The sequence below is a fragment of the Falco peregrinus genome, chromosome 10, assembly GCF_023634155.1.
Source record: "Falco peregrinus isolate bFalPer1 chromosome 10, bFalPer1.pri, whole genome shotgun sequence".
Taxonomy (NCBI): Eukaryota; Metazoa; Chordata; class Aves; order Falconiformes; family Falconidae; genus Falco; species Falco peregrinus.
Window position 1 is genome coordinate 14,195,050 of NC_073730.1, and position 27,786 is coordinate 14,222,835.

General features: G+C 36.0%; 1 protein-coding gene and 1 long non-coding RNA gene across 2 annotated transcripts in view; both read right to left on the reverse strand.

The window, feature by feature from the left end:
* Positions 1 to 4,849: 4,849 nt before the first annotated feature.
* On the reverse strand, positions 4,850 to 7,503 carry LOC129785282 (uncharacterized). The gene is made up of 4 exons (XR_008749078.1): positions 7,465 to 7,503; positions 6,662 to 6,691; positions 5,551 to 5,586; positions 4,850 to 5,119 (listed from the first exon to the last, which is right to left on the reverse strand). It is a non-coding gene; the product is annotated as an uncharacterized LOC129785282 (long non-coding RNA).
* Positions 7,504 to 7,840: 337 nt separating this feature from the next.
* The window catches only part of LOC114012113 (loricrin-like), a 29,506-nt gene continuing 9,560 nt past the window's right edge, over positions 7,841 to 27,786 (reverse strand). Inside the window, exons 18-46 of the mRNA XM_055815530.1 lie at positions 26,871 to 26,909; positions 26,080 to 26,121; positions 25,838 to 25,879; positions 24,934 to 24,975; positions 24,338 to 24,379; positions 22,388 to 22,429; positions 22,246 to 22,284; positions 21,796 to 21,837; positions 21,655 to 21,693; positions 21,292 to 21,333; positions 21,150 to 21,188; positions 20,700 to 20,741; positions 20,559 to 20,597; positions 20,391 to 20,435; positions 19,845 to 19,886; positions 18,951 to 18,989; positions 17,341 to 17,379; positions 16,607 to 16,645; positions 16,289 to 16,327; positions 15,836 to 15,868; positions 15,522 to 15,560; positions 14,705 to 14,734; positions 13,214 to 13,255; positions 11,389 to 11,427; positions 10,638 to 10,676; positions 9,908 to 10,362; positions 9,162 to 9,558; positions 8,306 to 8,344; positions 7,841 to 7,875 (exon numbers count right to left, since the gene is read on the reverse strand). Of these exons, the coding sequence (XP_055671505.1) occupies positions 10,231 to 10,362; positions 10,638 to 10,676; positions 11,389 to 11,427; positions 13,214 to 13,255; positions 14,705 to 14,734; positions 15,522 to 15,560; positions 15,836 to 15,868; positions 16,289 to 16,327; positions 16,607 to 16,645; positions 17,341 to 17,379; positions 18,951 to 18,989; positions 19,845 to 19,886; positions 20,391 to 20,435; positions 20,559 to 20,597; positions 20,700 to 20,741; positions 21,150 to 21,188; positions 21,292 to 21,333; positions 21,655 to 21,693; positions 21,796 to 21,837; positions 22,246 to 22,284; positions 22,388 to 22,429; positions 24,338 to 24,379; positions 24,934 to 24,975; positions 25,838 to 25,879; positions 26,080 to 26,121; positions 26,871 to 26,909 (1,128 nt within the window). The 3' untranslated portion in view covers positions 7,841 to 7,875; positions 8,306 to 8,344; positions 9,162 to 9,558; positions 9,908 to 10,230. The remainder of the gene's footprint in view (positions 7,876 to 8,305; positions 8,345 to 9,161; positions 9,559 to 9,907; positions 10,363 to 10,637; positions 10,677 to 11,388; positions 11,428 to 13,213; positions 13,256 to 14,704; positions 14,735 to 15,521; positions 15,561 to 15,835; positions 15,869 to 16,288; positions 16,328 to 16,606; positions 16,646 to 17,340; positions 17,380 to 18,950; positions 18,990 to 19,844; positions 19,887 to 20,390; positions 20,436 to 20,558; positions 20,598 to 20,699; positions 20,742 to 21,149; positions 21,189 to 21,291; positions 21,334 to 21,654; positions 21,694 to 21,795; positions 21,838 to 22,245; positions 22,285 to 22,387; positions 22,430 to 24,337; positions 24,380 to 24,933; positions 24,976 to 25,837; positions 25,880 to 26,079; positions 26,122 to 26,870; positions 26,910 to 27,786) is intronic.

Sequence of the window (27,786 nt, forward strand, 5' to 3'; positions counted from 1 at the left end):
TTATATATAGGGCACAATATGCTCACTTAAAATGATGCCTAAAACACTGACAACACTAATGAAATCTACACTAATGACTAAAACCAAAGGTAAACTAATGAGAGGCATGACACACTAGCTAGACATACAACATAACAGACAAATAGCATCTGCCAATTTGACTTAAGGGTATTTTTTTTTTCTTACATCAAGTAATTAATCTAATATTACTGAATATAATCCACATCTAGGATGCCAAGCAACTCTTCGAAAGTTCATAGAGACCATTTTGATGTAGCAGCAGAGAGAACAAAGGCACTCAAAACACTGAAAAACAGCAGGAGCTGGGGAGTGGAATGTTTCCCAGCAGAGCTCTATAAAAAAAGAAGAAGAAAAAAAAGAGCAATTTGATAAACCTGATTCAAAATAGCTCTATTTGTTACTATTATAAAAGCATTGAAAGTTTCAGACAAATCTCCTATTAGGTCCTTCTATTATGTAGACACTCCTGATATTAAAAAATCACGTTACATCTATAGTACATGCAAATGAACAGGTGTTCAGTTTTCAAGTAACAGGCAGGATCAAAGTATGCTATCCCACTTTTCCTCACTTTAGTTGATACTTTTCCCATTTATTATGCTGCACATGTATTCTCAAACATTTATTCAGACATAGGAAATCTGATAGATACCCCAGAGTATAAACAATACTTGCAGTTTTCTACTATATGTATAGGAAGAAACCAGTAGAAACTACAGAGGAAAAGTGCTTACCACTTGACTGCCACCTGAAGGTGAATTCTGAAAAGAAACAAAAAAATAAATCTAGAAGAGTTCCCACTCAATGGTTTTGAACACAGTTTTGCCTGTGATCAACAAAATTTTAACACCCTAACCCACAGCACGCTTTTAAGTTGTTCAAGAGGAAAGTAGCTTTGCATAGGTAAATAGTTTTAGTTACACATTCTATCTCACCTCACATATGAAAAGTTCAGCTAAAATGGGTAAAAGGGCAAAAGTCTATTTTTCTCTCATTTCATTATCATATTCCATACAGAGTTTTCAATCCCTATAGTTGAAAAAAGATGTTAAAAAATGATGAGTACCGGGGAAAAAAAAAAAGGAAAAAGAAAAAAGGAAAACCAAAAAAGTGCAAAACCAGGTAACCGGCTAGTGAAAAACTCAACAATGTAGCCTATTAAAAAACCAAAAAAAAACCCCCAACCCCCCCCAAAAAACAAGTGTGAAGGATTAACTGAGAAGAGCCTGTAAAATCCACACAGAGAACCAGAATTTAAAAATAGAAGACAACAAAATATATCAAGCCCACTAACTGGAATGTGAAGCAAGAAAGATTCACATTTAAAATATCACTGATATTGAAATAGCTTTTCCAGGCCGAAGCCATATTTTCCATGGCAGTTTCTTTAATATTCTCCAATACAAATGGAACTAAACCAGAATGTTATCTTCTGACCAAATAATCCCGAAATTGCTTTATCAACCATCCAGGTTCTTTGCTTACTAAGAAAAGATGATGAAAATGCTGTGATGAATTATTCTTACCGGTTTCCCAGAGTAAGTGCTTCCTGAGGTAGAGGAGGCCTGTAAAATAATTATAAACCATTTATTTTTGTTGTGCAAGACTCCTAGAGAATTGTTTCCATAGAGCACATAGCAGTTTTGGAAATGCCCTAGATAGTAGTTGTTTCGATACTGACCTTGATTATACCTTTTTCCTCGCACTTTTTTTTTCTATTTTAATTGAATGGTCTCAAGTAAGCACACCTATGTCCTCTTTATCCCACAAACAGTTGCAGAGGATTTTCAAGGCAATATATCATTGAATGAACTACAAAGTCTGAAACTGAAACAGTTATCCTGATATTTAAATATCTTAATAGAATGATCCAGGCATGTTCCTATGAGCAAGTAACTATATCAAAACTCTGCCGTGGGAGGGACGAATGCTACCTCATCCTGAGGTTCAAATTTGAACAAAATATTCCAGTTTCTATTGGTCAGTTTTCTCAAACATTTCCCTTCGTACCATGATTTTAAATTTCACCCTCATTATTGTTGCCTGTTTTAAAAAACAATATCCACATTTCTAACTTGGTTGTGGAATTACTGAAAGAATATCCTTACTGGCTTTCCCTGATGACTGCCTCCTGAGGAAGACGAACTCTGAAAAAAGATACCCATTTTGACTCTGAGCCTATTTGTAGTTCAGTATATTCTTGCTGTCTGGAATAAAGGACCACAGAAGAATGAATACTATCTTACGTCCAGTCATCCAAAAATCCCAGGGAAAAGTTTATCTGAAATACAAATATTTAACATCTTTCTGCTACAAGTATTCTTTTGAATGATGTATTAGTCTGAGAATTTCATATAAAGTTCTCAAGAAGAAAGAGCTGGTTTGTAGTTATGATGTGTTCAATATATGGAAAGGAAGAAGTAATAAGGTTCAATTAAACATTAATTCACCTGGCATCAATCTACAGTTAGATTTGGGGGGGGTGGGGGGGGTGAAAGGTAAGTGTTTAGAATCCTTTGCGGAAGATTCTGAAAAATTAGATGTTCTTCAAGAGTCTTAGTTTTCTAGCAAAGTTGCTCTGCTTGTGTGAATGGCATTGTCAAAGGAAATCTTACAAGCATTGACTCTTCAAGAAATGCCATCAAATATGGTATACAAAATGTTTCACCTTTATGATTCGTGTATAAGAAAACCTAACGTTTGCATCCACTTTTTAATAACGGGGGATACATCTTTTTTTCTGTAAGAGATAAGCTAAAACATTTTGTGTGCTTATTTATATCTCCTGCAATTGAATGACAATAAAAGCAAGGTCTAAATTACATAGTAAAAAACGTGGTCTGAAATGGGAGAAGATAAAGATCCATAGAGTAGAATGTCAACTATTATTTCCTTCAAAAAGAAAAAGTATATTCTTCAAAGCAGGCCAGAAATACTTTAGACAAATGCATATAAAATCAATGAAAAATGAGCCCTGAGCACAAAGGGTATGATTACTATGAATTTAAACAGAAATAACTGTTCATAAACCCCTTGCAAAAAATAAAAAAATCAAAAATCCTGTAATCTCATTCTGTGATTACCAGAACTAATCCAGGTATTGACTAGAAGTTCAGTTAGGGTAACAGAGTAAAATTCTGGCTCAAAACTATGGAACTGTGTGAAAATAAATATTGTGTTTGCATTTGTTGAGATTATCTGAGGTAAGTAAATCGTGTGACACTCTTTGCATATTTAAGTAATTCTCAGAGAAATGTCTAACCCATAACTAAAGTAGATATAATTTTATAACAGGTTTATAAGAAAAAAGTATGGTAAACTTGAAAAGTTTTTTTACTTACTGGTTTACCATGTTGTCTGCCTCCAGAATATGAGCCCTGTAAGAAGTCAACCAAACATCTATTAATTGAATGAAAAAAATCTTCTATCGCTGTTCTGAGACAATTTGTGCAATACTTAGGACAAACATACTCAGATTTTGTTTGAACAATAAGTAACTGAGGTACCTAAAACTTGAGCTGTCTACTGCACACCAAAACAATGGCAATTTGTTATTCTGAATCAAGTAAGCAGTGTTGTGAAATACAGTGTAACAATTATAGTATGTTCAAAGGAACATTTTACACAGAGCAGTAATTCATCATAACCAATTCTTCTATTCAGCTTGCTGAAACAACTTTAACCAGTATTGCCTCAACTGTTTAAGTCCAGTAAAATGGACAAATGAATGTATCTTTCAGTATCAAGTAACTAACCTCATCCAGACAGTACAGGAAAAGAGTTTGGAGTGATGCGATGGGACGAGAATATACTCACCTGCCCACCATACTGGCTGCTTCCTGAGGGCGAAGATCCCTATTAAAAAAAAAAAAAATCACAGGAAACTTAAGTGCTTAATCATTGGCAGAATAAGAGCAGTTTTGGTTTTTTTTTCCTCTCCGTGCAGAATGAGACATCATGGAAGGACCTTTTGGCAGGAGTCTTCAGTAGGAATCTGGAAAATGTATTAATCTAACAAGGTACAGTGAAAGACTTCTGACTTAATTCTTCTAAGTTCTTTAACAGTTGAAAGTAGTTAATTTGGCAGTTACAAAACACCTGCTAAGACTATTCTCTCAAATATATGGAGATAAAGTGTCTTTAAATGTGGCTCTGTTCAAAAGAAAAAAATAATCTATATTATTTGTGATTTTCTTCTAGGTCAAACATGTTCAGAGAGCATCGTGTGTATTATTGTAAGAGCATCCTTATTATTTCAAATAAGTAATTTGGGAAAAACTTGTTTTGCAGCTGTTAAAAATCCTCTCCATGCTACAAAACATGGTCTTAATAGAATGATACTGAACTTAAATGCTTGCCAATGGAGTAAAAGTAAGTTCACTTATTTTTTTAGTATAGCAGAGTGAAACAGAGTAATACTAATGAAAAATATATTCCACCTTCTTATTAGGTAGCCATCCGTTGAATCTGTTAACTGTTTGGGCTACACTAAGGTTTCTCAATCAGCGATAAACTACTAAAGTCTACACAAGGTACATAAGCAGCTGCACACAGTAAGAGGCTCAAACTGCAGCTGAAGATAAGGAAACTAGTATTGTTGTGGGTAACACACCAGAATTTATCTTTTCAAAGTAATATCTATTGGTATGTTTTGTACCAAATTTGCAATTATATAATCTAAACAAATGCAAAAAAAAAAAAGAAAGAAGAAAAAAAATCATTTCAATGTAATTGAAAAATAACACAGAAAATAGATTTTGAACTGGTATCATAGCAATGCGAAACTGAAACATATAACTGGTTAAATAAAATTACCACTTGAGGTAAGAGGCATTCTTGGGTAAAACAACTGAAATCATGATCTATGCAGCTTCTGTCAATTGAAGTTTGTTCATACTACTTCATTACAGCTACTGAGAAATGGTTCCTATTTTCAGATATTTATTGAGTGTAAAATGACTGAAAACCCGACTGGCAGTATATGTACTGCATCGTATTTTTCATTTAATAAATATCAAGTAGGAAGAAGAGCTTAGGAAAAAAAAAAAAAGGTGCTTGCCTGTCCACCATACTGACTACTTCCAGAATACAATGAACCCTGTAAAAGGAATATTAAACTTTTTTTAAAAAAAAATTTAAATACCATCTAGCATCAGAAAACCCTGGATCTAATCTAAGCAATACTCATGACACTGATTAACTGGAAGAACTTTACAGAGTTATTAATGCAGTGGCAAATGGCTATTTATCTGCACATCATTTTACTGGTTTCTACAATAAGATGAACCCCATGAGTTCTTCTTCAGTATTTTTTTGAGGTAAGAATGCTTCTATAACTACAAAGTAAAATCTTGGCTCCAGTATATAGAAAGATATACCCAAAACATCCAGAGTGATTCAATAAAAGCCACATGCACTCTCTGGAGGGTCTGAACTCAATATCTACTGGCTTCTGGGCAAACATGGCAACTAAGCCATGTTTATTCCTGAGGAACTGATCCGTGTAAGTGTTAAAGACAAATTGCCTACCTGTCCACCTTGGTAGCGGTTTCCTCCAAAAGAGCCCTGTATTCAACAAAAATAGCAATGTTTACTCTTTATTGAATGCAATGTAACACACATGAAAAAAAAGAAAACATACTGACCTATTGTAGTGATCAAGTGATTTATACTGATTACTAGTATACTTTTCTATTTGGCTGATTAAACAAGTAAAGGATTTAGTTTCAATGCACCCTTATTCCTTCAGATTATATTGTTTGCAAAGAGAAGAAAGCTGATAACTTGTATGTTGTTTTCAGCACTTCTGATTCTCAGAAGTGACATATATGCCATGAGTGGTATACTTACGGCATGTGGGGTTTGCTTGATTTCATAATCCGAGAAAGAGAAGTAGTCATCTAAGCAATTTTGAATATACTGATACAACAGATAACTGAACTCTCCCTCAAAAGCAAATTAGCTTAATTTCTGAAAAAGGGTGGGATTTTTTGCTTTTGTTTTAAAGTATTTACAAAAATACAGGGAATATACTAATTAGAAAAATAGTAATAGCTTTAACTTTTTAAATGCATTGCTGTGGTCCCACTTGGAAGCATTTTGGCCCAAGATTTTAGATCTAAGTTTCACTAGTTCAATCATGCTGTTAATATCCATGATAAGAAAAGCACTATTACACACACATGTCCGTAACCCAGCAGATATACTATGAGATATTTGGGAAACAGATTCTTAGAAAGTCCATGGCCTCTCTTAGAAACCAAAAGAAATTAAATGCTTTGAAGCAGTTTTGAATGTCTGGATATTTTATGGATTTAACACTAGTCCTCCTTTAATATCGATACGGGAGAACATTACTACTTAATCCAGAGTGAGGAAAATGCAATTTATTTCCCATGTATTTCTTTGAAAATAGAAGTGCATCTGGGTAGCTAGTTTTGAATGCAATACTACAGTTGTAAGTCACTTAATATTTTTGCCCTTAGCAGGTTCAAAATTTCCCATTTTAGCACAATGTAAAAAAAACTTTCATCATACATTTAAATTCAGAGACAGAATTATTTCAAGAAATGTAGCTCCTTGGGAATTTTCCAGTATTCATGCATACTATGAAAAATATACAAAGACAAAGAACACTTACTGAACTTCCACCAGGGCACACACATCCACCCTGTATAAAACACAACCACATTTATTTTTCTAAGTCTATGACTGGATGAGGCCTCTGAATTAGTAAATGAAACTCACATTCTGTTGCTGCAAGAAAAAGGACTATAAAATCCTGCTCATAGATTCACCAAGTTCCATCTAAAAATGAGTTGCTTTCTCTCCATTGGCCTTTCAGGATAGTTGTGTGCTTACTAATCAAATTTTTAAATATAGTCTAGTTTCTCATTTAAAACTTGCAGTAAAAACCTTACTCACCAAAAGGACGAGTAAAAAATTCCAAGTTGTACTACAGAAAATATTCTGCATTGGTGTTTGTTTGGTTTTTTTCACCCTAAAGAGGCCAGAGCACCTAGAATACATGCAGTACAATTTCATGCCTCAGATGTTACAGAGGACAGTAAAGATAACTTCCAGTGGAGGCCTACTAGGTGATTTCTACTCTGATAAAACTAACTGAGAGGTGGTCAGGGCCTCAGCATTCAGGATCTCACTTTTCACATGCAGTCTGTGTGAAATATGTACAAAGAAAAATGTTTAGCACCAAAGGAGGTACAGAAACTCAACTACAACTGCCATTCCGGCAGGTGCTACTGGCTGCTCTGGCCCGTGGGGTGTCTTGAATGATGTGGGAAAAGAAAGTAACATGTTGCTGAGGCTTTGAGCAAAAAGGACAGTGGTGAAGAAAAACAGTTCTTGTGAAGGAAAGATACACAAAGTAAATTGTGAGCATCTGACACAAGCACAGCTGAGTGATGTGGAGAAAGAAAAGCATACCTGTCCACCATACTGGCTGCCTCCTGAAGAAAAGCCCTGGAAAAAATTAGTAATGTATTATTTCTGTGTTACTGAGTCACTTTCTCGTTTATTCTCTGTGGTCCTTAGTCTTCTTTTTAAACATAACAAAAAGGGGTTTCTTAGAACCACAGCCTATTTAAGGAAGCATTTCCATGCAGTTACATAGCCCCCTGTATCATTTGGTCATATCATGATCCGACATAGCAGACAGACCCATACTTTGCAATCCCCACTCACTTTGGTTTAAAACTATTCTTAGAATGTTCTTTTTTTTTTTTTGAAAAAATATGAGTCAGATTTCCTAATGAACTGTGTACAAAAGTGCAAGTACTATGAAAGTAGATGTTTTACCTGTCCACCATACTGGCTGCTTCCTGAAGAACCTACACCCTAAAGGAAGGAGAAAGCATTTGTATTTGTTGCATATTCTTTAACTTATGACCTGTCACAGAAAAACACACTTTTATTTGTCTTCCATGGATTTAAGTGTTACAGGAATGCAAACACTTCCTTCATAACTATACTAAAATTTATTGGCCTTTACAAAGTCTACTGTTTACACAGAACAGTAAAGTTTAAATCAAAGTCAACTTTAGGCAGGTGTGAGTTCTGCTGCTGCACTGGATTGTGTGCTCAGGGAGCCTCCTATGTTTTACTTTCCTATGTGGGCTGACACAGCAGAAGGTCATATATTCTGCCTAAACACTGTTTTGGTGTAAGCCACTCCTTCATAAAATATTCTGGTTTTCAAAAAAAAGAAAAAGAGAAAAGGTGAACAATGGAAAAAACAACCCATATATAGAAAAAAAAAAATTCTCACCTGTCCTCCATAATGGCTGCTACCTGAGAAAGATGGACCCTGAAGCAGAAGTGCCAATTATTTCTCAATCAAAAAGCTTCTTTAAGGGTTTTTGAAAGACTGTTTTCTTTCATTTTACAACAGAGAAAGATTAAGAAAGATAAACACTCAATTTATTTCTTTGTGTTCTATGCAAATTACTAATGGTCTGTAACATACAAAATCCTCCATAATACTGATCATGATTATATACCTAATTTTAGGAGGCTGTATTTGGACTGCAAATGTCTTCTACCTCTAATTCCCTCTCCAGTAAATCTGACAATAAATGTTTTCAAAGGCCAAGGATGAGTTTTGTTGGGGATATCACTCTATATTAAAGGTTATACCGCTAGGCAGCACTAGGAACTCTGTCCATCATCTTTCATTTCACAAGGGCATGGAACACCTCTTAACAGCTACTGACCTTCTCCCCTGTTCCCTTCCTGACACTGCTTCTCTGATATTGCATTTGCTGAAGGAAGTGAGATATTCCATAGGTTGAGGTACAGGAGGAATGCAGTCTGTCTCCAACCACTCCCTACTGTCAGATCTAAGAAACCGTGACAGCAGCAGAAGACAAATGGGTCCAGAATGAGGAGGGCAGGTCAGAGGGTAGAAAGCAGCCAAAACTGCATTTACTGTGATACAACAGAAGCACTGGCCCCTCATAGTTTTTGTATTATTCCAGATCATCTATCCTTAGATAGCTGATCAACTATTACCATATTAACACAGCTTACTAAAAATTTTCTTTTTTTTAGTCAATAGAAAAGTACGAAGCTTTGATGTAGAAGCTGGGTGTTACGGTAAAGACTCCACAGGAAAAAATTCTCACCTGTCCTCCATACTGGCTGCCTCCTGAAAAAGGTGAACCCTGAACAAAAAGAATTAAGTTATCTCTATATCCATGACTGGTTCTAGCCACTCCTTACTGTTAGAGCTAAGAAACCATGACAGCAGCAGAAGACAAATGGATCCAGTATGAGGCGAGCAGGTTGGAGGGTAGAACAAGGCCAGAACTGCATTTACTGTGATACAACAGAAGTACTGGCCCCTCATAGTTCTTGTATTATTTCAGATCACCTGTCCTTGGATAGCTGATCATCTATTACCATTTAGTCAATAGAAAAGTACCAAGTTTTGATGTAGAAGCTGGGTGTTAGGGTAAGGACTACATAGGAAGAGATGCTCACCTGTCCTCCATACTGGCTGCCTCCTGAAGAAGGTGAACCCTGAACAAAAATAATTAAGTTATATCTATATCCATGTCATAGCACTCCTTTAAATCATGCTCTATATGAAGATTTCTTATTACTTTCAGTGCAAAACCACAAGTGGACTGAACCAGACTGTGCAAAAAGGAGTGAGACTCATCTGCATTTACAGTGATGCATCAGAAATTACATTTCCTAAAAACTCTCCTGTGGCTTTTTATCACATACATTTATAACTACTATATATCTAGCAACAAATTAAATAAAACATGAAAAAAAAAATGATGTCCTTAAAATGTTCTCTTACACAGAGAACTACCAAGTCTCTTGGATAAAGCAGTAAACACTACAAGGGAAGAATTCTCACCTGTCCACCGTGCTGGCTGCCTGCTGAGGAAGGTGAACCCTGAATATCAACAAAAAAGGAAACTCAAACTTCTTTACACCCATTTTATAGAATCATAGAATCATTTCATAAGGCTTTAAAATTTTTTGGTCAGATTCATGAATTACCATTTTATTTAAGAAAGACATGACCTCTAGTACTGCAAATTTCAGGAGGCAATTGAGACAACCATGTATTTAACATTCTGTTTTTTCTTAGTCTTAAATAATGGTCTTCATCTGAACTTGTTTTGTTTAATCACAGTAACACCGAAATGCTACAGAGAAAGATTTACTGAGAGGGTTTTAGACTAAGATAAATGAAGCCATGGTAGACAGTGAATAAACTACAAGTTTGCATAGGTCAAAACTACAAAAGTGGGAAATATTAATGCTTACTTGTCCACCATAGTGGCTGCCTCCATAAGATGATGGCCCCTGGAAAAATACAGATACTCAGAAATAACTGATTTTCAAATTCATGGAGACAAGTGGCAAAGATATCTGTATTTTGTTATATGACTGTTTGTTTGCAATTTTCCCAGAATAAACTCTTACTTTTTTCCCCTTGAATTCACAATATTACTACAAAGAACAGATCACTGCAAAGTTTATCGAAATATTAAATTGAGATATCTATCTGAATAAGCCCTTAGTGATGAGTCATATAATGGTAAAATATCTCATATAAAATATTAAAAATGAGAGCTTACTTGTCCACCATACTGGCTAGCTCCAGAGGAATATGAATCCTGTAAAGAATACCAAATAAGTGAATGACCTGCTGTAGAACTTCCTTAAATCTAAACATGACTCTCCCAGGACAATAGGAGCACAAGAGCAAGGAAAGAGCGAAGGCAGGAGAGCAGGACTCAGTATGCTTTAGTAATCAGAGTTCAGCCTTACAAGGTAACTTGGGGTAATAACGGTGTTCCTAAGGAAGGGCGGAAGGCAAAAAAATCCTACTACTTTTTTTGTGTGACATTTTGGGAAGGTTAAAGCAGCATTCTTTCAAGTATTTCCTCTGCTCATTTCTGGAGAATGGCAATTCTTTAACTGGAAAACTAAATCCTGAGCCAGAGCTAGCAGTAAAAGATCGGCTACCTAACAGGATTCTCAAAACCTAACTAAGCAAGTTAACTGAAACCTCACACAACAAGAGGTTTCTTTAAAGATGGGAGATTGTATTTGTTTTACTTCTTAATAGAATTAGGTCCACTAGGAATCAAAATTGCTGCATTTTGATTCATTCTTTCTCCACACCTATTTTTTGTGTGAGTTTCACTATGCAAGTTTCACAAAACCAAGGGCACTATTTGCTAAAAAAAGCCATTGCATGTTCATTTACTGAGTTTTTACTCTTTAAGCATAGATCCCATACAAAACCTGAATTTAACTGAGTTTGTGAATAACCATCATTTTCAGAAGGGGCAAGCTGGCTCTCCTTTCAGAATGAGTGCTTACTTGGCTATTGTACTGGCTGCCTCCAGAAGATGATGAGCCCTGGGGAAAAAAAAAAACCAAACAAAACCAAAAACATTATATTTCTCTAACAGAACTATTTTAAAGCAAAACTTCTTGAAGGACAGCAGTGTATAAATTTCTATTTCATACTTTTTTGCTTGGGTTTAAAATCCATTCAAAATGTAAAATCTAGCCTTCTGTACTTTGTTAATACATCTAAAATTTAGCGTGTACCTGTCCACCAGAATGGCTACCTCCAGAGCCCTTTCAGAATGGAAATACCAGTTATTTGTCCTCAAAGGATCTGACTGAAGGATAGGCAGCTTGTTTCTTTTGGTTTAAAAATCAGCACAATGAAGAGTGATATCCCCATGAAAAGCTTTTAATATTAATCCTTGCAGAGTACTACAGACCTTTTGAGTACTCTGAGCTTCCACAAGATCTGCTAAGTTCATAAAGAAATGAAACAGTTCTGTGTTTAGTATATAATGTTAAGCATCTATCAGAAACGTGTTCTTCATAAGGAATCTTCACTGTGTAAAATGACTTTTCAACTGCCCTGTAAAGACGACATCAAAGACAATGTTCTGAAATAGTCTGCAAAATATAGTTGGGGGAGAACTAGGATCTACCTTCAGTATGCAAAAGCCATTCTCCCATGCCGAAGTACTGTGTGCCTCTATGCATTAAAGTACAGATCAGGAGTGTGCCTTTGAGACAAAACTTGACAGTCCGTGCTCATTGTAGTTTGTTTTGCATCCTGGAATGGTCTCAGGTGAATTAATTGGATGCCTTTCAGGTCAAACTAAACTGTAGAATGCTCTCCAGGGGCACACTTAATGCACTCAGGCAGCAAACAAACTTTTGGTCCATGGGACCAGACCAGAGCAAACCCTTCCTGAAATGTGTGTAGCGTGGCCATCAGTTCATCGGCACTGTTTGTTTCACTCTGTGGAGTGAAACAGTCCTAGCACTTCACAGTACTTGTTGATGCAGACACAGGCACTATGTTCCCTCAATCTTTATACACAGTCCCTGGTTTCCAAACTGCTTTCTAAAGAGGGTTGCCACTAAAAAGCAAGAAAACGCAGCTCCAACTGCAAGTTTCAAAGGAAATAAACCTCGACATCAATAATATGAAGGATGTGGAACACATAGACATTCCTCCTTCCCAGAAGACCAGTCCTATTTACCCTCTAATATTAATTTTTGTATGGTACATTTATGTAGCTGTGTCCAACCCAGCTTAGCATCAGTTAGCAGCCTGGTAATGATGCCACAGAGTTCTGTGCTAGATACAAAAAGACCCAAATGTCTTTTCTCCCTGTAGCGCAGCACATGCAGAGATCCAGTAACATGTATGACTTTCTAACAGATGACAGCTGTAAACAGGTCTCTCCTACAAAAGAGTTCTTATCCATGAGAGGGCTAGCATCATTAAATTAGCGATCTATGAATACTAACCTTTCTTGCAGTAAATAATCTAAGGGGAATACAAACACATCAATACATGTCCTTAGGGGATATTTTGACATATTTCCAAGGAAGCCAATGGAGCTGACTCCTGAGGTAAATATGTATATCATTATGTACCTGCGTTCATGCTAAACAACATTTTCCATTCAAAGACTTCTCTTTGAATGAATACTATTTCAAACTGTGAGTGCTACATTAAGATCCTGTGTGTATTTTTAATTGTGACTAAGGTAGGTTGTTTTCACAAGCGTATGACTTCTGTTAGGTACTGACTTTTTTAACCTGTCTAGCCATTATAATGACAAAACAAACACAGGGCACACTTAAGAGCTGATGGAACATTGCTTACATTTGCAGAGGAATCACTTCTGACTAAGGTAGGGGATCCACCCTGTAAGGGGGGGGGGGGGGGGGGGGGGGATAAAAAAATTAGCCTTTGCTTTTGATCATAAACTAAAAATTAAACAAAACCTCAGAATGCCTGTTCTATGGTATTTTAAAGGAAGAATATCACAGTCTGAAATTACATTACATTTACGCTTCACTTCTTAAGTTGCCAAGATCGCGAATAGTCTTTTTCATCCTGGAAGACTGCAAATCACAATGTATCATTTTGTATCTGCTCATGACTCACTGCCTCCAAAATAAGAACACCAACCAAGGTGCAGGAATGTCTCTTGCATACTACATGTTGACTGACCACATATGATTTGCTTTGGAAAGCATGCGTTACAGTATCTCACAGTCTTTAAATAATTTCATGTGGACTTAAAAGCACAAATGAGAAATGTCTCAGTTTTGATTTTTTTTTGTTTTGTTTTGTTTTTAAATTTGGTAAAAGCTGATTTCTGAGACAACTTTTTACGGTTGGCAGTTTTGTAGACTTAGTATTACTTTAGCTTCCCTTCATGATCGATCTTTTGTCAATTAATTCTGCTATTTAATGCAATTTTTTTTTTTTTTTTGAGAAGACACGCCTCTGTAAATACTGTAAGGTAACTGAAAGTCAGTGCTCAGAGAATACAGCTTGCTGCCAAATTTGGAGGTTCCTGGCTTGTATCAGAAATAGTGTGTCCGGCAGGACAAGGGCAGTGATCATCCCCCTGTACCCTGCACTGGTGAGGCTGCACCTTGAACACTGGGTTCAGTTTTGGGGCCCTGACTGCCAGACAGACATTGGGCTGCTGGAGCGTGTCCAGAGAAGGGCAAAAAGGCCGGTGAAGGGTCTGGAGCACAAGTCTTAGGAGGAGCAGCTGAGGGAACTGCAGTTGTTTAGCCTGGAGAAAAAAAGGCTCAGGGGGATGTTATTGCTCTCTACAACTGCCTGAAAAGAGGTTGTAGGCAGGTGAGGGTCGGTTTCTTCTCCTAAGCAAGAAGTGATAGGACAAGAGGAAATGGCCTCCAGTTGCACCAGGGAGGTTTAGACTGGATATTAGGAAAAGTTTCTTCACTGAAAGGGTGGTCAAGCATTGGAACAGGCTGCCCAGGGAAGGGGTTGACTCAGAATCCCTGGAGGTATTTAAAAGTTTTGTAGATGTGGCACTTAGGGACATGGTTTAGTGGTGGACTTTGCAGTATTTATCAGGTTTGTGGTTGGACTTGATGATCTTACAGGTCTTTTCCAACCTAACTGATTATATGATTCCATAATTCTGAATTCTTCATCTAGGCATAATGAGAAGTAACTCATACCATATCAGTAATATGTATGTCACCAAAGGAACAATGAATATGAAATTAACAGTTCATTCAAATGAGTTAGAAATAAATAGGACCACAGATGATTTTCCAGTTAAATAATCCAGTAAAAGAAAACATGTAACGAATACGTAACACTTACAGAACTTCCCCCAGAACAATCACATCCACCCTGTAAAATATGCAGAAAATATTTATGATCTCAAGAGCACAGGACTGAAAGGGACTCCAGTTGTAATTCAAATTACTTCTTCTACCATCCTGTGTATGCAAATCACACCCACAGTCATAACTGCCCAAGTGCCTAACTTCTAGAAATTAGTGTATTTTTTGTTCTTTTCATCCTATGCAACTATTCCTGCACTTATTGTTCTGATAGGGAAAAAAACTTCTGATTTTGTCATCTTCACATTTGTTATCTACAATTATTACCTTAAAAGCCATACTCAGCAAAATGACAAGTAAAAAAGTCTGAGTAGTACTGCAGAAAGCAATGTATTTTATTTTGTATTTTCCCTAAAGAGGCCAGAGCACCTAGAATACATGCAGTACAATTTCATGCCTCAGATGTTACAGAGGACAGTAAAGATAACTTCCAGTGGAGGCCTACTAGGTGATTTCTACTCTGATAAAACTAACTGAGAGGTGGTCAGGGCCTCAGCGTTCAGGATCTCACTTTTCACATGCAGTCTGTGTGAAATGTGTACAAAGAAAAATGTTTAGCACCAAAGGAGGTACAGAAACTCAACTACAACTGCCATTCAGGCAGGTGCTACTGGCTGCTCTGGCCCGTGGGGTGTCTTGAATGATGTGGGAAAAGAAAGTAACATGTTGCTGAGGCTTTGAGCAAAAAGGACAGTGGTGAAGAAAAACAGTTCTTGTGAAGGAAAGATACACAAAGTAAATTGTGAGCATCTGACACAAGCACAGCTGAGTGATGTGGAGAAAGAAAAGCATACCTGTCCACCATACTGGCTGCCTCCTGAAGAAGTTGAACCCTGTAAATTATATAAAAAAATATTCTTTAAGTTTGATATGCACATTTTATTACAATAGAACTTTTCAAACACAGTTCAGAGAGTAAAAGACAACCTATCTGGTTGAGAACCCAATTTTTTTTTCTGTAAAAGGATTAAGGAGGATTAAAAAACCCCTCACAGTAGTTTGGAAACTTAGTTATTACTAATCTAGTAAATAATATTTTCCTGAAATATGTACACCGAAAAAACCCACCCCACATCCAAAAACCCAGCACTGAAGAAAAATTTCCCACCTGCCCACCATACTGGCTGCTTCCGGATGAGGCCTGAAAAAAATAAAAATAGCTTAATTTCTACTATTTAAAAATATAAATATTTGTAAACATAACTATGTATATAAAATTCACATATTGATTATATTACATATTATATAGACTATATACAACTAATACATAATATATAAACATAAAATACATGAATGTACATATTAAAATATATTTTTAAATTAATTAAAAAATCATTACTTTTATTTGTTTTCTGGTGTTAGAACATCAGTTAATACATTAATTGTAATTTTGACTACTCTGCTTACCCTTGGTCTTTTACATAGAGATATATAAGGAAAAGAAGTTTGAGTACCAAACAAATCTTGCTACCAGATAAAAAATTGCTGCAAAACTATATGAGGACTCAAGCTTTTGTGTAACAGATACTTCAGGTCAAAAATACAAGGAGTCAGTATTTACCTGTCCACTGGAGTAGCCACCACCTTGAGAAGATGATCCCTGCAAAAAGTAGACCCAATTTATTTTTGTTTAAAATGGCTTCTGGAAAGCAAGACCATGTTTTTGAATAGTCATACATATGTTTTTTTAATTAAAAAAAAAATGTTGTTTTTTTTTTAAAACAGTTTGCTGTTTGGTTTCAAAAGACATGATGCCAGATCTCATGAGAAATACTAGGAGATAAACAGTTGGGTATAATTTACTCATCAGGATAATTTTTAAATAGAACAGCCATTTTGGAAGGGAACTGCAAATAATGAATAAAATAGATATGCTTACATGTCCACCTGATTGGCTGCCTCCTGGGGAATAAAAATCCTGGAAAAATGTATTGAAATTACATGAAAAAACCAAAACCTTTCTTTTGTAATATGGAACAATCAGGATGGAATCTGATAACTCCCTTGCTTCTCTACCTTAATTTTCTCTCATGGATTTTCAAAAACAACAACAAAAAAAGTTTTTCTGTACAAAACAGCATATGCCCCTTTATGCCTGTTGATGATCGCTCTTTTGGTCAAAGATATTCTTTTAGATACAGCAATTAAAGAGTTCTTATATCTTTAACAAAATAATTTCTCAGTCAGTGTGTGTCATATTTCTCATTAGAGTAAATAAAATGGGTGCCATGTAAAAATGACAGGAAAATGGAAGCCTTCATAAATAAGTCTTATAGCAGAACAAAGCAAAGGGTTTAACTTAGAATAAATACTGGACAAATCATGGTATCGAAGCTTTTTGCAGTCAGGTAATGAGCAAAAAACTACAGGAACCTGAACAAGTAAATTTTGGTACCATATTTGTAATGTGAGTTTGAGATTCAAGAGCACACTTCAGCATCAGCTGGGATCTCTAGCAGTACTTTAACACCTTAGCTGTATCTTCATTCCCTCTGCACTTGAGGACTTTCTATCCCACACTGGAAGCTGCCACACCAGCTTCCCCAGAAAATGTTAATTTCAGTGGCTAGCAGTGGGGCAGACACTGGCAACACGTAAGGAAGGAGTGCTTACCCGTTCACTCTGCTGGCTGCCAGATGGTGAGGTGGAATCCTAAAAATTATTAGAATCTAGTTATTGCATGGCAATTATTTCTATGTCTTTCTAAGCAAGTGTAGAAGGCAAAGGAAACTACTGTTGTTGGGAAGGTTAAAGGTGTAGGCTGTAGGGTAAGCAGCATTCATTCAAGTTCTTTCTCTGCTCATTTCTGCAGAACGGCGTTTCTTTATTTGGAAAGATTAATCCTGATAGATACACCATAATAAAGGAATAAGATCACATCTCAGTCTATGTTATTTCCTCTTAAAATGCTACGGGGGAAAACATCAGCACTTTGAAATCTGTCTTGGTATACTGGAAGACCACAGTGGTACATGCCAGTATTGTTATACCTTAGCTTCTTTCAGAGGGCCTCTGTAGTGTCATATTTTAGCTTTGCTGAATATCCACAGGAAGATTTTGATACAGAAGCTGCATGGAAACTAATGCCACACTATGTATGTGGTTGGAGTGCACAGCTGAATTTATAAGAATTTGTGGAGAACAATTCCCTGCTAACCAGGACACTGATAAACAGACTTACTAGAAACCCAGTTAAATACAATCAGTCACTCAAGACTCTGAGAAAATGAGACATTAAACTTGGAAATTTTTATAAACAGCTTCACCAGAATTAATAGAAAATATAACTTACTCAGGAGAAAAAGCATGTTCCTAAATAGAAAGGCAAGCAGTTCTCACCACACTGTGAAAACTGACCATCCCTATGCAATATACAGATGAAGGAACTTGAATCTTGTATGTCTGGCATTGGAAAAACACAAAGTGTAGTGTGATTTGCAGATGGAAGATGAGGCAACTAGTCTGTGCAGTATTGATAAAGGAAGTTATATTGTAGAAAATTAATAAAATGAGATAATTAAGGGTCAAATATGATGTGTTTTCTCAAACAAATGCAAGGAAAAGTTGATTTTTAAAATAAACCTGTATTTTAAGAGCAATTGAGTTTGAAAGTCTTAATTTATGGGAATTGCTATGAAAGTTCAGAATAGTAAACATACATGTAATATAGTCTTAAGGAAATAAATCACAAAAAATAGCCATTAAGAACAAGAATGGCTGATCCGCTGTTACAGATGATAGTACTGTTCTTGTAGTTACATTAGTGTTATTGTATTAAATTAACTCAGTGAAAAAGTAACCAAATGCAGGAAGTAAGTATCTGGTTGTTTTGTATACTATGAGCATACACTAACACTGAGTTTCAATGGAAATTGTAAAATAAAGGAAAAGTTTCCTTTGTAAATGTTACTTCTAATAACCAGCTCAAAATTGTATGATTGTTACAAGCCAGAACAGTTTTAACTGCAACATTAATTTACCAAGTCCTTATCATAACATAGCAAAATAATATGGCATAATCTATGTCTGCATTTTCCTTTAACTATGAAAAAAAAATTCAAATAATTTATTACAGAAAATTACTAAACACAGTTGGTTAGAATGTACTGTGAAAGAGCTCTTGAAGATGAGATGGTGAGATAAAGTAAAGGTCCATATAAGCAAGCAGGTAATTTAAAAGGTAGTAAATTCTGATATTGGTATACTTGAGAAGAAATGCTTACACTGTCATTAGTTTCACTGCTTCCCATAGAAGGTGAATCCTGTAAAATAATGAAAAAATGTTTCTTTCTATATAAAAAGACTCATATTCTCCACAAATAAGATCATGTAAAATAGAAGCATAAAAATAACCAGCCACCTAGAATCTCCAAATTTACCTAAACCAGGGAACATGCAAGAAAGGAAAAAATACATAACTTTACCTGTTGCTTCAGCAGAAGAGGTTAAAAAAAAAAAATCCTCCTTGTAAATACGCATTTTTATAAGGAAAAATTTTAGCTAAAGTTGATTTGCAAAATTAACTGTTCTTTACATTAAAAAAAATTCCATTATCTATGCTTTCTTTCTAGATCCTGCACTAGAAGTAACAATGGAACACAATTTTCTATGAAAAAGCAATCTGGATTATATGTCTTATCATTTTTAATAAATAATTATGTATGACTTTGGTTGGTTAAAATGTATTGCTAAACAAAACATAAGATGGTCCTTACGGAATAATTCCCACAATGAGATTCACATCAATAAACAGGGACTTCAGATATAGTGAGTGCATTCCCCCCTAGACTTCCAGCAGTTTCTGCTTAAGTAAGGTGTGTAAAGTAAATGGACAAGGTATTTTCCTTTTGAATGAGCTAATGCATAAACAATAAATTAGTTAAAGCTTTGAATAGTCACAGCGGCACAGTTAGCAGGATAGCGTACACAGTGCATCACCTTCCCTACATTATGAAAACATTTGGATTGTAAAGGGGTAAATAAAGGTAAAGAAAACAAAAGATAAAATGGCATTTCCATGGTCAACACTTAAAAATAATTTAAATATAGAACCCAGCACACATAAGAGCCAACACAGCAAGCTTAAGCTTTTGATGTATGAGACAAATAGTATTTACCTGACCATAAGATCCAGTACCACTATATGTGGAAGATCCACCCTATTTGGAAAACAAATCATTTTCATATTGCCAACAGACTTTTTAAGGTTACTGTAGGGATCTCCTTCTGGGGAGTTTTAAAAAATATGAATAGTTACTTAGTTATCAGAATGGCTATTGAGCAATTCATAGTTATGCCTCTGTAAAACACTAATTTAACATAATTGTAACTAAAATTCTACTTTTGAAGAGACCTTCAATTGGCAGATAACTCAAAGCTAGCATTGTTAAGGAGAATAAGCTATAACGGTTGGAGGCACCCTACTTTTTACTTCCCTATAAACTTTCAGGCTATTTAGTTAAAACTATATGCAAATTCACTCTGCACAGAAGAAAATCACCTTCAGTAAAATACAGTGAGAGCCAAAATACAGAGCATAGCTATATATAGAAGCCAGGATATTGGCCCTCAGCACCCTTTATACAAAGAGGGGAGGGGGAAAAAAAAGAAAAAAAAAGAAGAAAAAAAAAGAAAAACAAACAAACAAAAAAAAGAGTATTTACCTGACCATAGGATTCACTGCCACTGTCATAGACAGAAGACCCTCCCTGTACAGAAAATAAGTTCATTATTTTGTTTCTCTCAAGAAAGAGTTTTCCTTCTTTCAAGAGCAGTACAGGAATGAAAGTAACACAAGTCTGTTATCTCTACAAACAAGAAATAACACTTACCTGTCCATAAGATCCACCAGGAGAGAAGGAAGAGCCTCCCTGTGCAGAAAACATAAAAGTTGCATGTTTTGTAGTTGAAATGTTCTCTCAAGGACAATTTTTAGACTGCTCCTCAGCAGGGACAGTGACCAGAATATTTACCTGGTTACCAGAGTAGGAGCTGTAGGAAGACCCTGGGCCCTCCTGAAAGGAAAACACAGACCAGCTATTGTCTTGCAGACAAGATGAGTATTTTAATACCAGTGTATGCCGTTCTTACTTTACACCCTTCCTCCCAGTTTTGAGCTAACTTTTATGTACCTGCATAAAAATCAAGACCAACATGGTTAAAGTGGAAGAAGTCTTCTGGCAATACTTATCTTAGCCTGCTGAAATCTGAATGCTGCAAGGAAACTGCAGATACCACTCTGTACTGCTCTCTGTCAAACCCCTTACCACTAAGTTATGTCAGGGTTAATTTAAGTTTTCTGCTCTAAGAGACAACTGTCAGGTCTCTAACTGCAGTATCTCACGGCACCCACAACACCAGGAGCGAAGGAACCGGGATGATGGGAGTCTGTTTTATCCTGGTAAGGGAGGAAGAACAACTACCTGTCCATAGGATTCTCCGGGATGGAAGGAAGACCCTCCCTGTGCAGAAGACAGAATGGGTTACTGGTTTATATTTGGCTACTCCTTCAGTGAAGGCTTTAGATGGAGCTTTCTGAATAGGGCATTTTATCTGAATGTTTACCTGGTTACCAGAATACGTGCTGTGTGAAGAACCTGGGCCTCCCTGAAAGGAAAACACAGACTAGCTATTTTCTTGCAGACAGGATGATGTAAATAGCAAGGTACCTGACTCTCACTTTAGGCCAATATTGTTAAAGAACAGGGAACTTTTTAACACTAATTTTCTTAGCTGGATGAAAGATCATTCGTTCTGTGGAAGTTGTAAACAATTTAGTCTTTTCTTCTGACAGAGCTTATGTTATAGGTTACAAATGGTTGATTCAATCCTTGGGTGTTACATTTCGCAACAGCCACTATATGGGGAATATAGGAATAAAGATAGAAGAAGCTCATCTTACCTTTACAAACAAGGAATAATCCTTACCTGTCCGAACGATCCACCAGGAGAGAAGGAAGAGCCTCCCTGTGCAGAAAACATAAAAGTTGCATGTTTTGTAGTTGAAATGTTCTCTCAAGGACAATTTTTAGACTGCTCCTCAGCAGGGACAGTGACCAGAATATTTACCTGGTTACCGGAGTAGGAGCTGTAGGAAGACCCTGGGCCCTCCTGAAAGGAAAACACAGACCAGCTATTGTCTTGCAGACAAGATGAGTATTTTAATACCAGTGTATGCCGTTCTTACTTTACACCCTTCCTCCCAGTTTTGAGCTAACTTTTATGTACCTGCATAAAAATCAAGACCAACATGGTTAAAGTGGAAGAAGTCTTCTGGCAATACTTATCTTAGCCTGCTGAAATCTGAATGCTGCAAGGAAACTGCAGATACCACTCTGTACTGCTCTCTGTCAAACCCCTTACCACTAAGTTATGTCAGGGTTAATTTAAGTTTTCTGCTCTAAGAGACAACTGTCAGGTCTCTAACTGCAGTATCTCACGGCACCCACAACACCAGGAGCGAAGGAACCGGGATGATGGGAGTCTGTTTTATCCTGGTAAGGGAGGAAGAACAACTACCTGTCCATAGGATTCTCCGGGATGGAAGGAAGACCCTCCCTGTGCAGAAGACAGAATGGGTTACTGGTTTATATTTGGCTACTCCTTCAGTGAAGGCTTTAGATGGAGCTTTCTGAATAGGGCATTTTATCTGAATGTTTACCTGGTTACCAGAATACGTGCTGTGTGAAGAACCTGGGCCTCCCTGAAAGGAAAACACAGACTAGCTATTTTCTTGCAAACAGACATTTAAGTGAGTCCATTTCTGAATTTGTCTTCTTTCAAAAAGGCCATTATTGCAATCATTAAAAGAGAACACTGGTTATTTTTGTTAGAGATAAGGAAACCTTTAGCAGGTACTCTTCTGTTCAGGTTAGAAGACCTAGAAGTAATAGTAACTTTTCATTTTACTCTTTCTAATCACTGAATCCTATGTCATACTTGGCAGACTCTACGTTGTTATAGATTACCATGACTCTGATCATGTTTTTTAAAACTGCCAGAATATTGAACTTCCAAAGTATAAATAGGGTTTATGCAAGCAGATTTTTCAGTTCAGCACTTAAAGTAGAAGACTATTTACCAGAACATAACAGCCATTACTACTGTCACATTCCTTTCTACACAAAAGAAAGTATTATTCAGCGGTTAGACTGCTTCCTCAGAGACTATTTGTAGACTGAGCTCTTGTCTCCAGATGAAGTGTAGAGAAAAAGTGGAACAAATGCAGTGTAAGTAATTCGAGGATCCACATAAGGAAACCCATTGTTTCCTTTGGAACAAGATGGTTTAAATATATACAGCTTTGACTCTTAATTTATAATCTTTTCCAGGTTTGAAGAGACCTTCATGTAACTCATAGCTTTTAAGTTTAGAAGAAAGCTTTTTGGAGGAATTTTTATCCTGGGCTGAAGAATCTTCAAGTAAGTAATGACTGTCTCTTTTATGTAAGGTTGATGAATGCTGGTTTATTTATATATACATCTGCCTATACCTTTTTTTTCTTATTCAGAACAACAAACCTGCCAACGTGTTTACAATTTTAGGCACCGTTACTGCCATATGTAGATGATTGACCATGGACAGAAAATGAAAATAAGTCCGTATTTAAATTCCCTCTATTCCTTTGCAAAGATTGCTGAACTTTACTGTTGGGTGAAATCAAAGATCCAGACTATTGCTACCTAGCTTATCACAAATTCAATTCTATCTGCTGACATCATCACAAACTGAAAAATGAGTCTCTTCTGTATCAAAGTAGACACATTTGCACTGAGAACAGTTTTTTTAACATGATTGATTTAGAAGTCTTCTTTTCTTCATGTTGAAAATTATTGTTTGATGGCAACTGAATACACTCTCCCCTGGCCAAGCTGTTGTGGCTTGCCATTAAAAGCTAAACCTCACTTTGCACCAGTTTAAGCATGCAAAGAAAGAGGTCCTACTTGAATGAAACTTGCACAAAGACATCCACCTTTTTAAGTAGAAGATAGGTTACTTAAAAATTCAAGTTCACTTGGCAAAGCCAGGTGATGCCAGAAGCCTGGTAAAGCTAGTGTATAATGCCCATGTAACTGCACTCTTTGGGCTTTTTCCTGGCATGGAGACATTGCCTAAGAGAAAAGACTATGCACTGGCACTGATCATGAAATCACAGTGATTCTCTCTATGGGAAAGAATAGTTTAAATATAGATTTAAGAGATTATCTTTTGAAATATTTACCAGACGTCGACATTTTAGTCACAATATTTTATTGAACCAGTGAGAAGGACAAGGAACCTAAGTAGGATGCAATTAAATACTGTGGTTACTGTAGGGCATATTGACTCTGGGTTTTGAAAGTAATGAATTATTAGCACGTAACAGGTTAACTGACAGAGCATCTGGATTACCAAGCACATTTACAGGAAGTTAGTGGCCAAACGGTAATTATACAGTTAAAGTAGGACTCATTCTTCCATTTCATTTTATGAAATTATTTTATATATTCATATATAAATTTAGGAAATTATCAGTAATGTTTAGTGTTACCGTAGCGTCCATACTTACCAGGTGATTAACTCATAACACTCCATTACGTAGATGAAAGTATAAACTCAGAAAAATAATTACCTGTCTACTCCCACTGCTTCCATCAGGACAAATGCAACCACCCTGTAAATTTAAAAAAGGAAACTATCATTGCTTTGTGGAAATTTAAAATAAAATCTTATTTCAGATGTGAAATTGTTTCAGGGTAGAAAGACTGTGGAACTACAGAGTGGCTGTGACCTTGACTATACCTAGAGGAAATATAGGGGGGACATACATATATAGGGGGGTCATCCATATATAGGGGGCAGCATAGCTATATACATGTAACATTTGCTTTGGAAGTTAGATTGATTCCACATCTATCAGTGGTACGTCTCAGTGACAGATGCCTCATCAAGAGAGAATTATCTGGGTAGGCAAGAGTACAAAGAATCACCGTTGAGCTCTCACCAATAAACTGCGTGTGAAATTGAAAGAGTGTTGAAGTGATTTCAGAGAGCCATTTCAGATTAAATTTAATCTGAACACGGTCACTTCATTTACACTTTAATGCATAACATCAACAACCCCTTATGCAAAACTACTGGACTTACACTTCAACTCCTGATTTTAATTAGTTTAATTACCAGGAAGCTATCTGGACAAGACTAGATGAAAATAGAGAAAATCCTGACCTGACTACTTGATCCACGATCGGTTGCAATAAATGATCCACCCTGTGAAGAAACCAATTATATTTCATAGAAGCGTTTTATCTGAATCTAACATGTATAAAATTATGTAGTGAGAAGTAAGGTGACAAACTCTTTGTACTGCTTCCCTGCACCAACAAACATCACTTGTTCAGAACTTTCGGTATAAATCGTTGTGAAAACATAGATTTAGATGAAACTTAATTAGTGACTGGATACAATACACAGGGAATAGGTATCAGGAAAACTAATTAAGAAAACTGTTACTCTCTGGAGCTCAGAGATCTGACTGTATTATTGAATTAAGACTTCAAACTCTCTGAGACAGAGGGCTATGCTAGTGTTACATCCATAATGCTAAGTGTAATAGGATTCCAGATCTCTGGGAAGCTGATGGGTACCAGTACAGTACAAAATATTAAGAAAAATAGAATTGGGTGCTGCTCTGGATCAGTTAAATTTCACATATTTCTATAACACAAAAGTTGGGCCTACTTTTTTAACACAAGTACATAATCACTAAGATGTAGCTTGTTACCAGATTCTAAATGAAACAGAATTATATATCTGGCCATTACCATCACTAGAGCAGGACTGTTTCTAAAAAGATTCTAAAACTATTTGTTGGGGGTTTTTTTCAAACGATTTTTACAAAGTGTTATGTAAAGAAACACCAGCACTGCTTACCTGCTAAGGAACAGAAGAGAGACAGTATATTCTGGGTCCATTATCATTATTTACAACTGTACCAAATTATAACATTAGAGGGAAAATGCTGCCAAATCAAAACAGCATTCCTCAGCATAGATAAATTAGTGGAACCCAATTTTCAGAAATGAAATAAAATTTCTCAGAAAGCTCCTTACAACAGACACTATGTTATTACCTGGTAGTTAGTGTCGCTGTTATTTGAAGTAGAAGTCTCATTCTGTGAAGAAACAAGAAACTACTTGGTTTTCTGTGAGGATAACAAATTAAAATACATAGTTCTATTGGAAAAGAACTACCTAACCCTAAACAGATTACTCCGTTATGGAAATTAGATCCTTATTCTTTTTTTTTATAGATAATACACCAAGAAGCTGTAATACCAGGAGTACTTCAGAAAGCATGACAAGAATGGTTTACCTGTACATCATAGGCTCTTCTGCTCAAAACATGTGATGTATCCTGTAAAAAACAAAGACATTACTATTAGGAGATGAAAACTATGATCACTGACAGGCCTTCTTTTTTTTCCATATTATTGATTTATAACAACTCCAGACCCTTTAATGCATACATTGAGTAGGAATGCCTTCTTATAAAATAAAAGGTTATTTGCACATAATTTTTATAGGCTACTGCTGAGTCTGAGTTGAATCTACACAATACACATACCGTATCTCCTCCACAACATGCTGAGCAACATAAATTACCCAACATTATTCTCTCTGATTTCATTATTCTAGCTTTCTTCAGCTAAAATTTTAGCTATGCATGACACTCATTTAATTTTAACTTTAGCTTGGACTAATTCTGTATTGTCTTATTTTTTTATATATTTATATTATAATTTATTTTTTAAAATTAGTAATTATTATAATATAATACAGTATATTAATAATAATAATTTCATTTGTATTCTAATTTGTTTATATTGTATATGTGCTTCTTGAAAAAAAGGAATCTGAGCTGCTCTATACCTCATAGCAGGGTTTTCATGTCTTTTTTCCATATATATACTTCCTTTAAGGTAAATTCACTGAAAGAGCAAGCAAATAGCCAAGCTATTTTATATTACTTTTTCCTTGAATAGGAGAATTTTAATTAGGACAAACAGAATTAGGGAAAAAATAGGCATAATTGGGACAAATTAGGTATAGTTAAGGCAAATATCCCAAAACAAGTAAAAAGAGAAAAGAAAAAACGTTACTTACTCGGGCAACAACAACCTTCTTGTTTGCACAACCAGAACGCTGTCAAGGAGTCAGAAGCCAATTATTACTTTATAGATGTAGCCATCCACAGAAAATATTTTCAGCAAAGATCTACCTAAACTTGTCAAGGTGTCATATTTTGGGACAGGAAAATGTCCAGAGCTATAATTTTACTATCAGCAAGAATCTTAAAAAGCATGTTCTTCATCTGTTTTCACCTTATTACTCCATCAGGAGTTCCTGCCTAGTGGAGTCTCCCTCAGCTCAACCACTGTGGTTTAGAGAACAATCTGTATAATGATTTTACTGTTTGTTTTTTTGAACACTTCCCACCCTTCTTTGTGAGAACGTTTAGAAGCAAACTCTTCTACAATGAAGTCCAGCAATATGTACTGCATAGGGATAACCAAGAGAACAGCAGCATCCTCTGTGAACAAATGAGGAAGTGATGAGTCTTCTAAACAGGGCTTGCTGCTGAAGGATTATTTTTGCAGAACATTTTGCATTAAACCTAATGCAATGCATTCAAGGTAAATACAAGTAAAACCAAAAGATGTTTTCAGAAGGCCTCTTTACATCCTAGTATACGTGTTGGGTGCAGTACTAAAGTACCAGAGAGGAAAAATAGGGAAAATAATAAGCAGTAAAATATATGGCTAACAGCTGAAGAAAAGGCAAGTAGTTGATGACAGAAGGTTACTCTAGATGGCAGTAAAACTAAAGGAGGCTGTAATGGAAAAAAAACCTTTCTAGGAACAGAAAGAAGTATGGAAAAATGTTCGTAAGCACAGAAGAATGTCGTTTGTTTATACAACAGTGTATTTGCTTGGTCACAATCTACCCGTGTTAATCACAGTTTCTGCTCATAGGACAGGTGGAACGTCTTGACAGAAAGAGTATTACCAGGGGATAAACG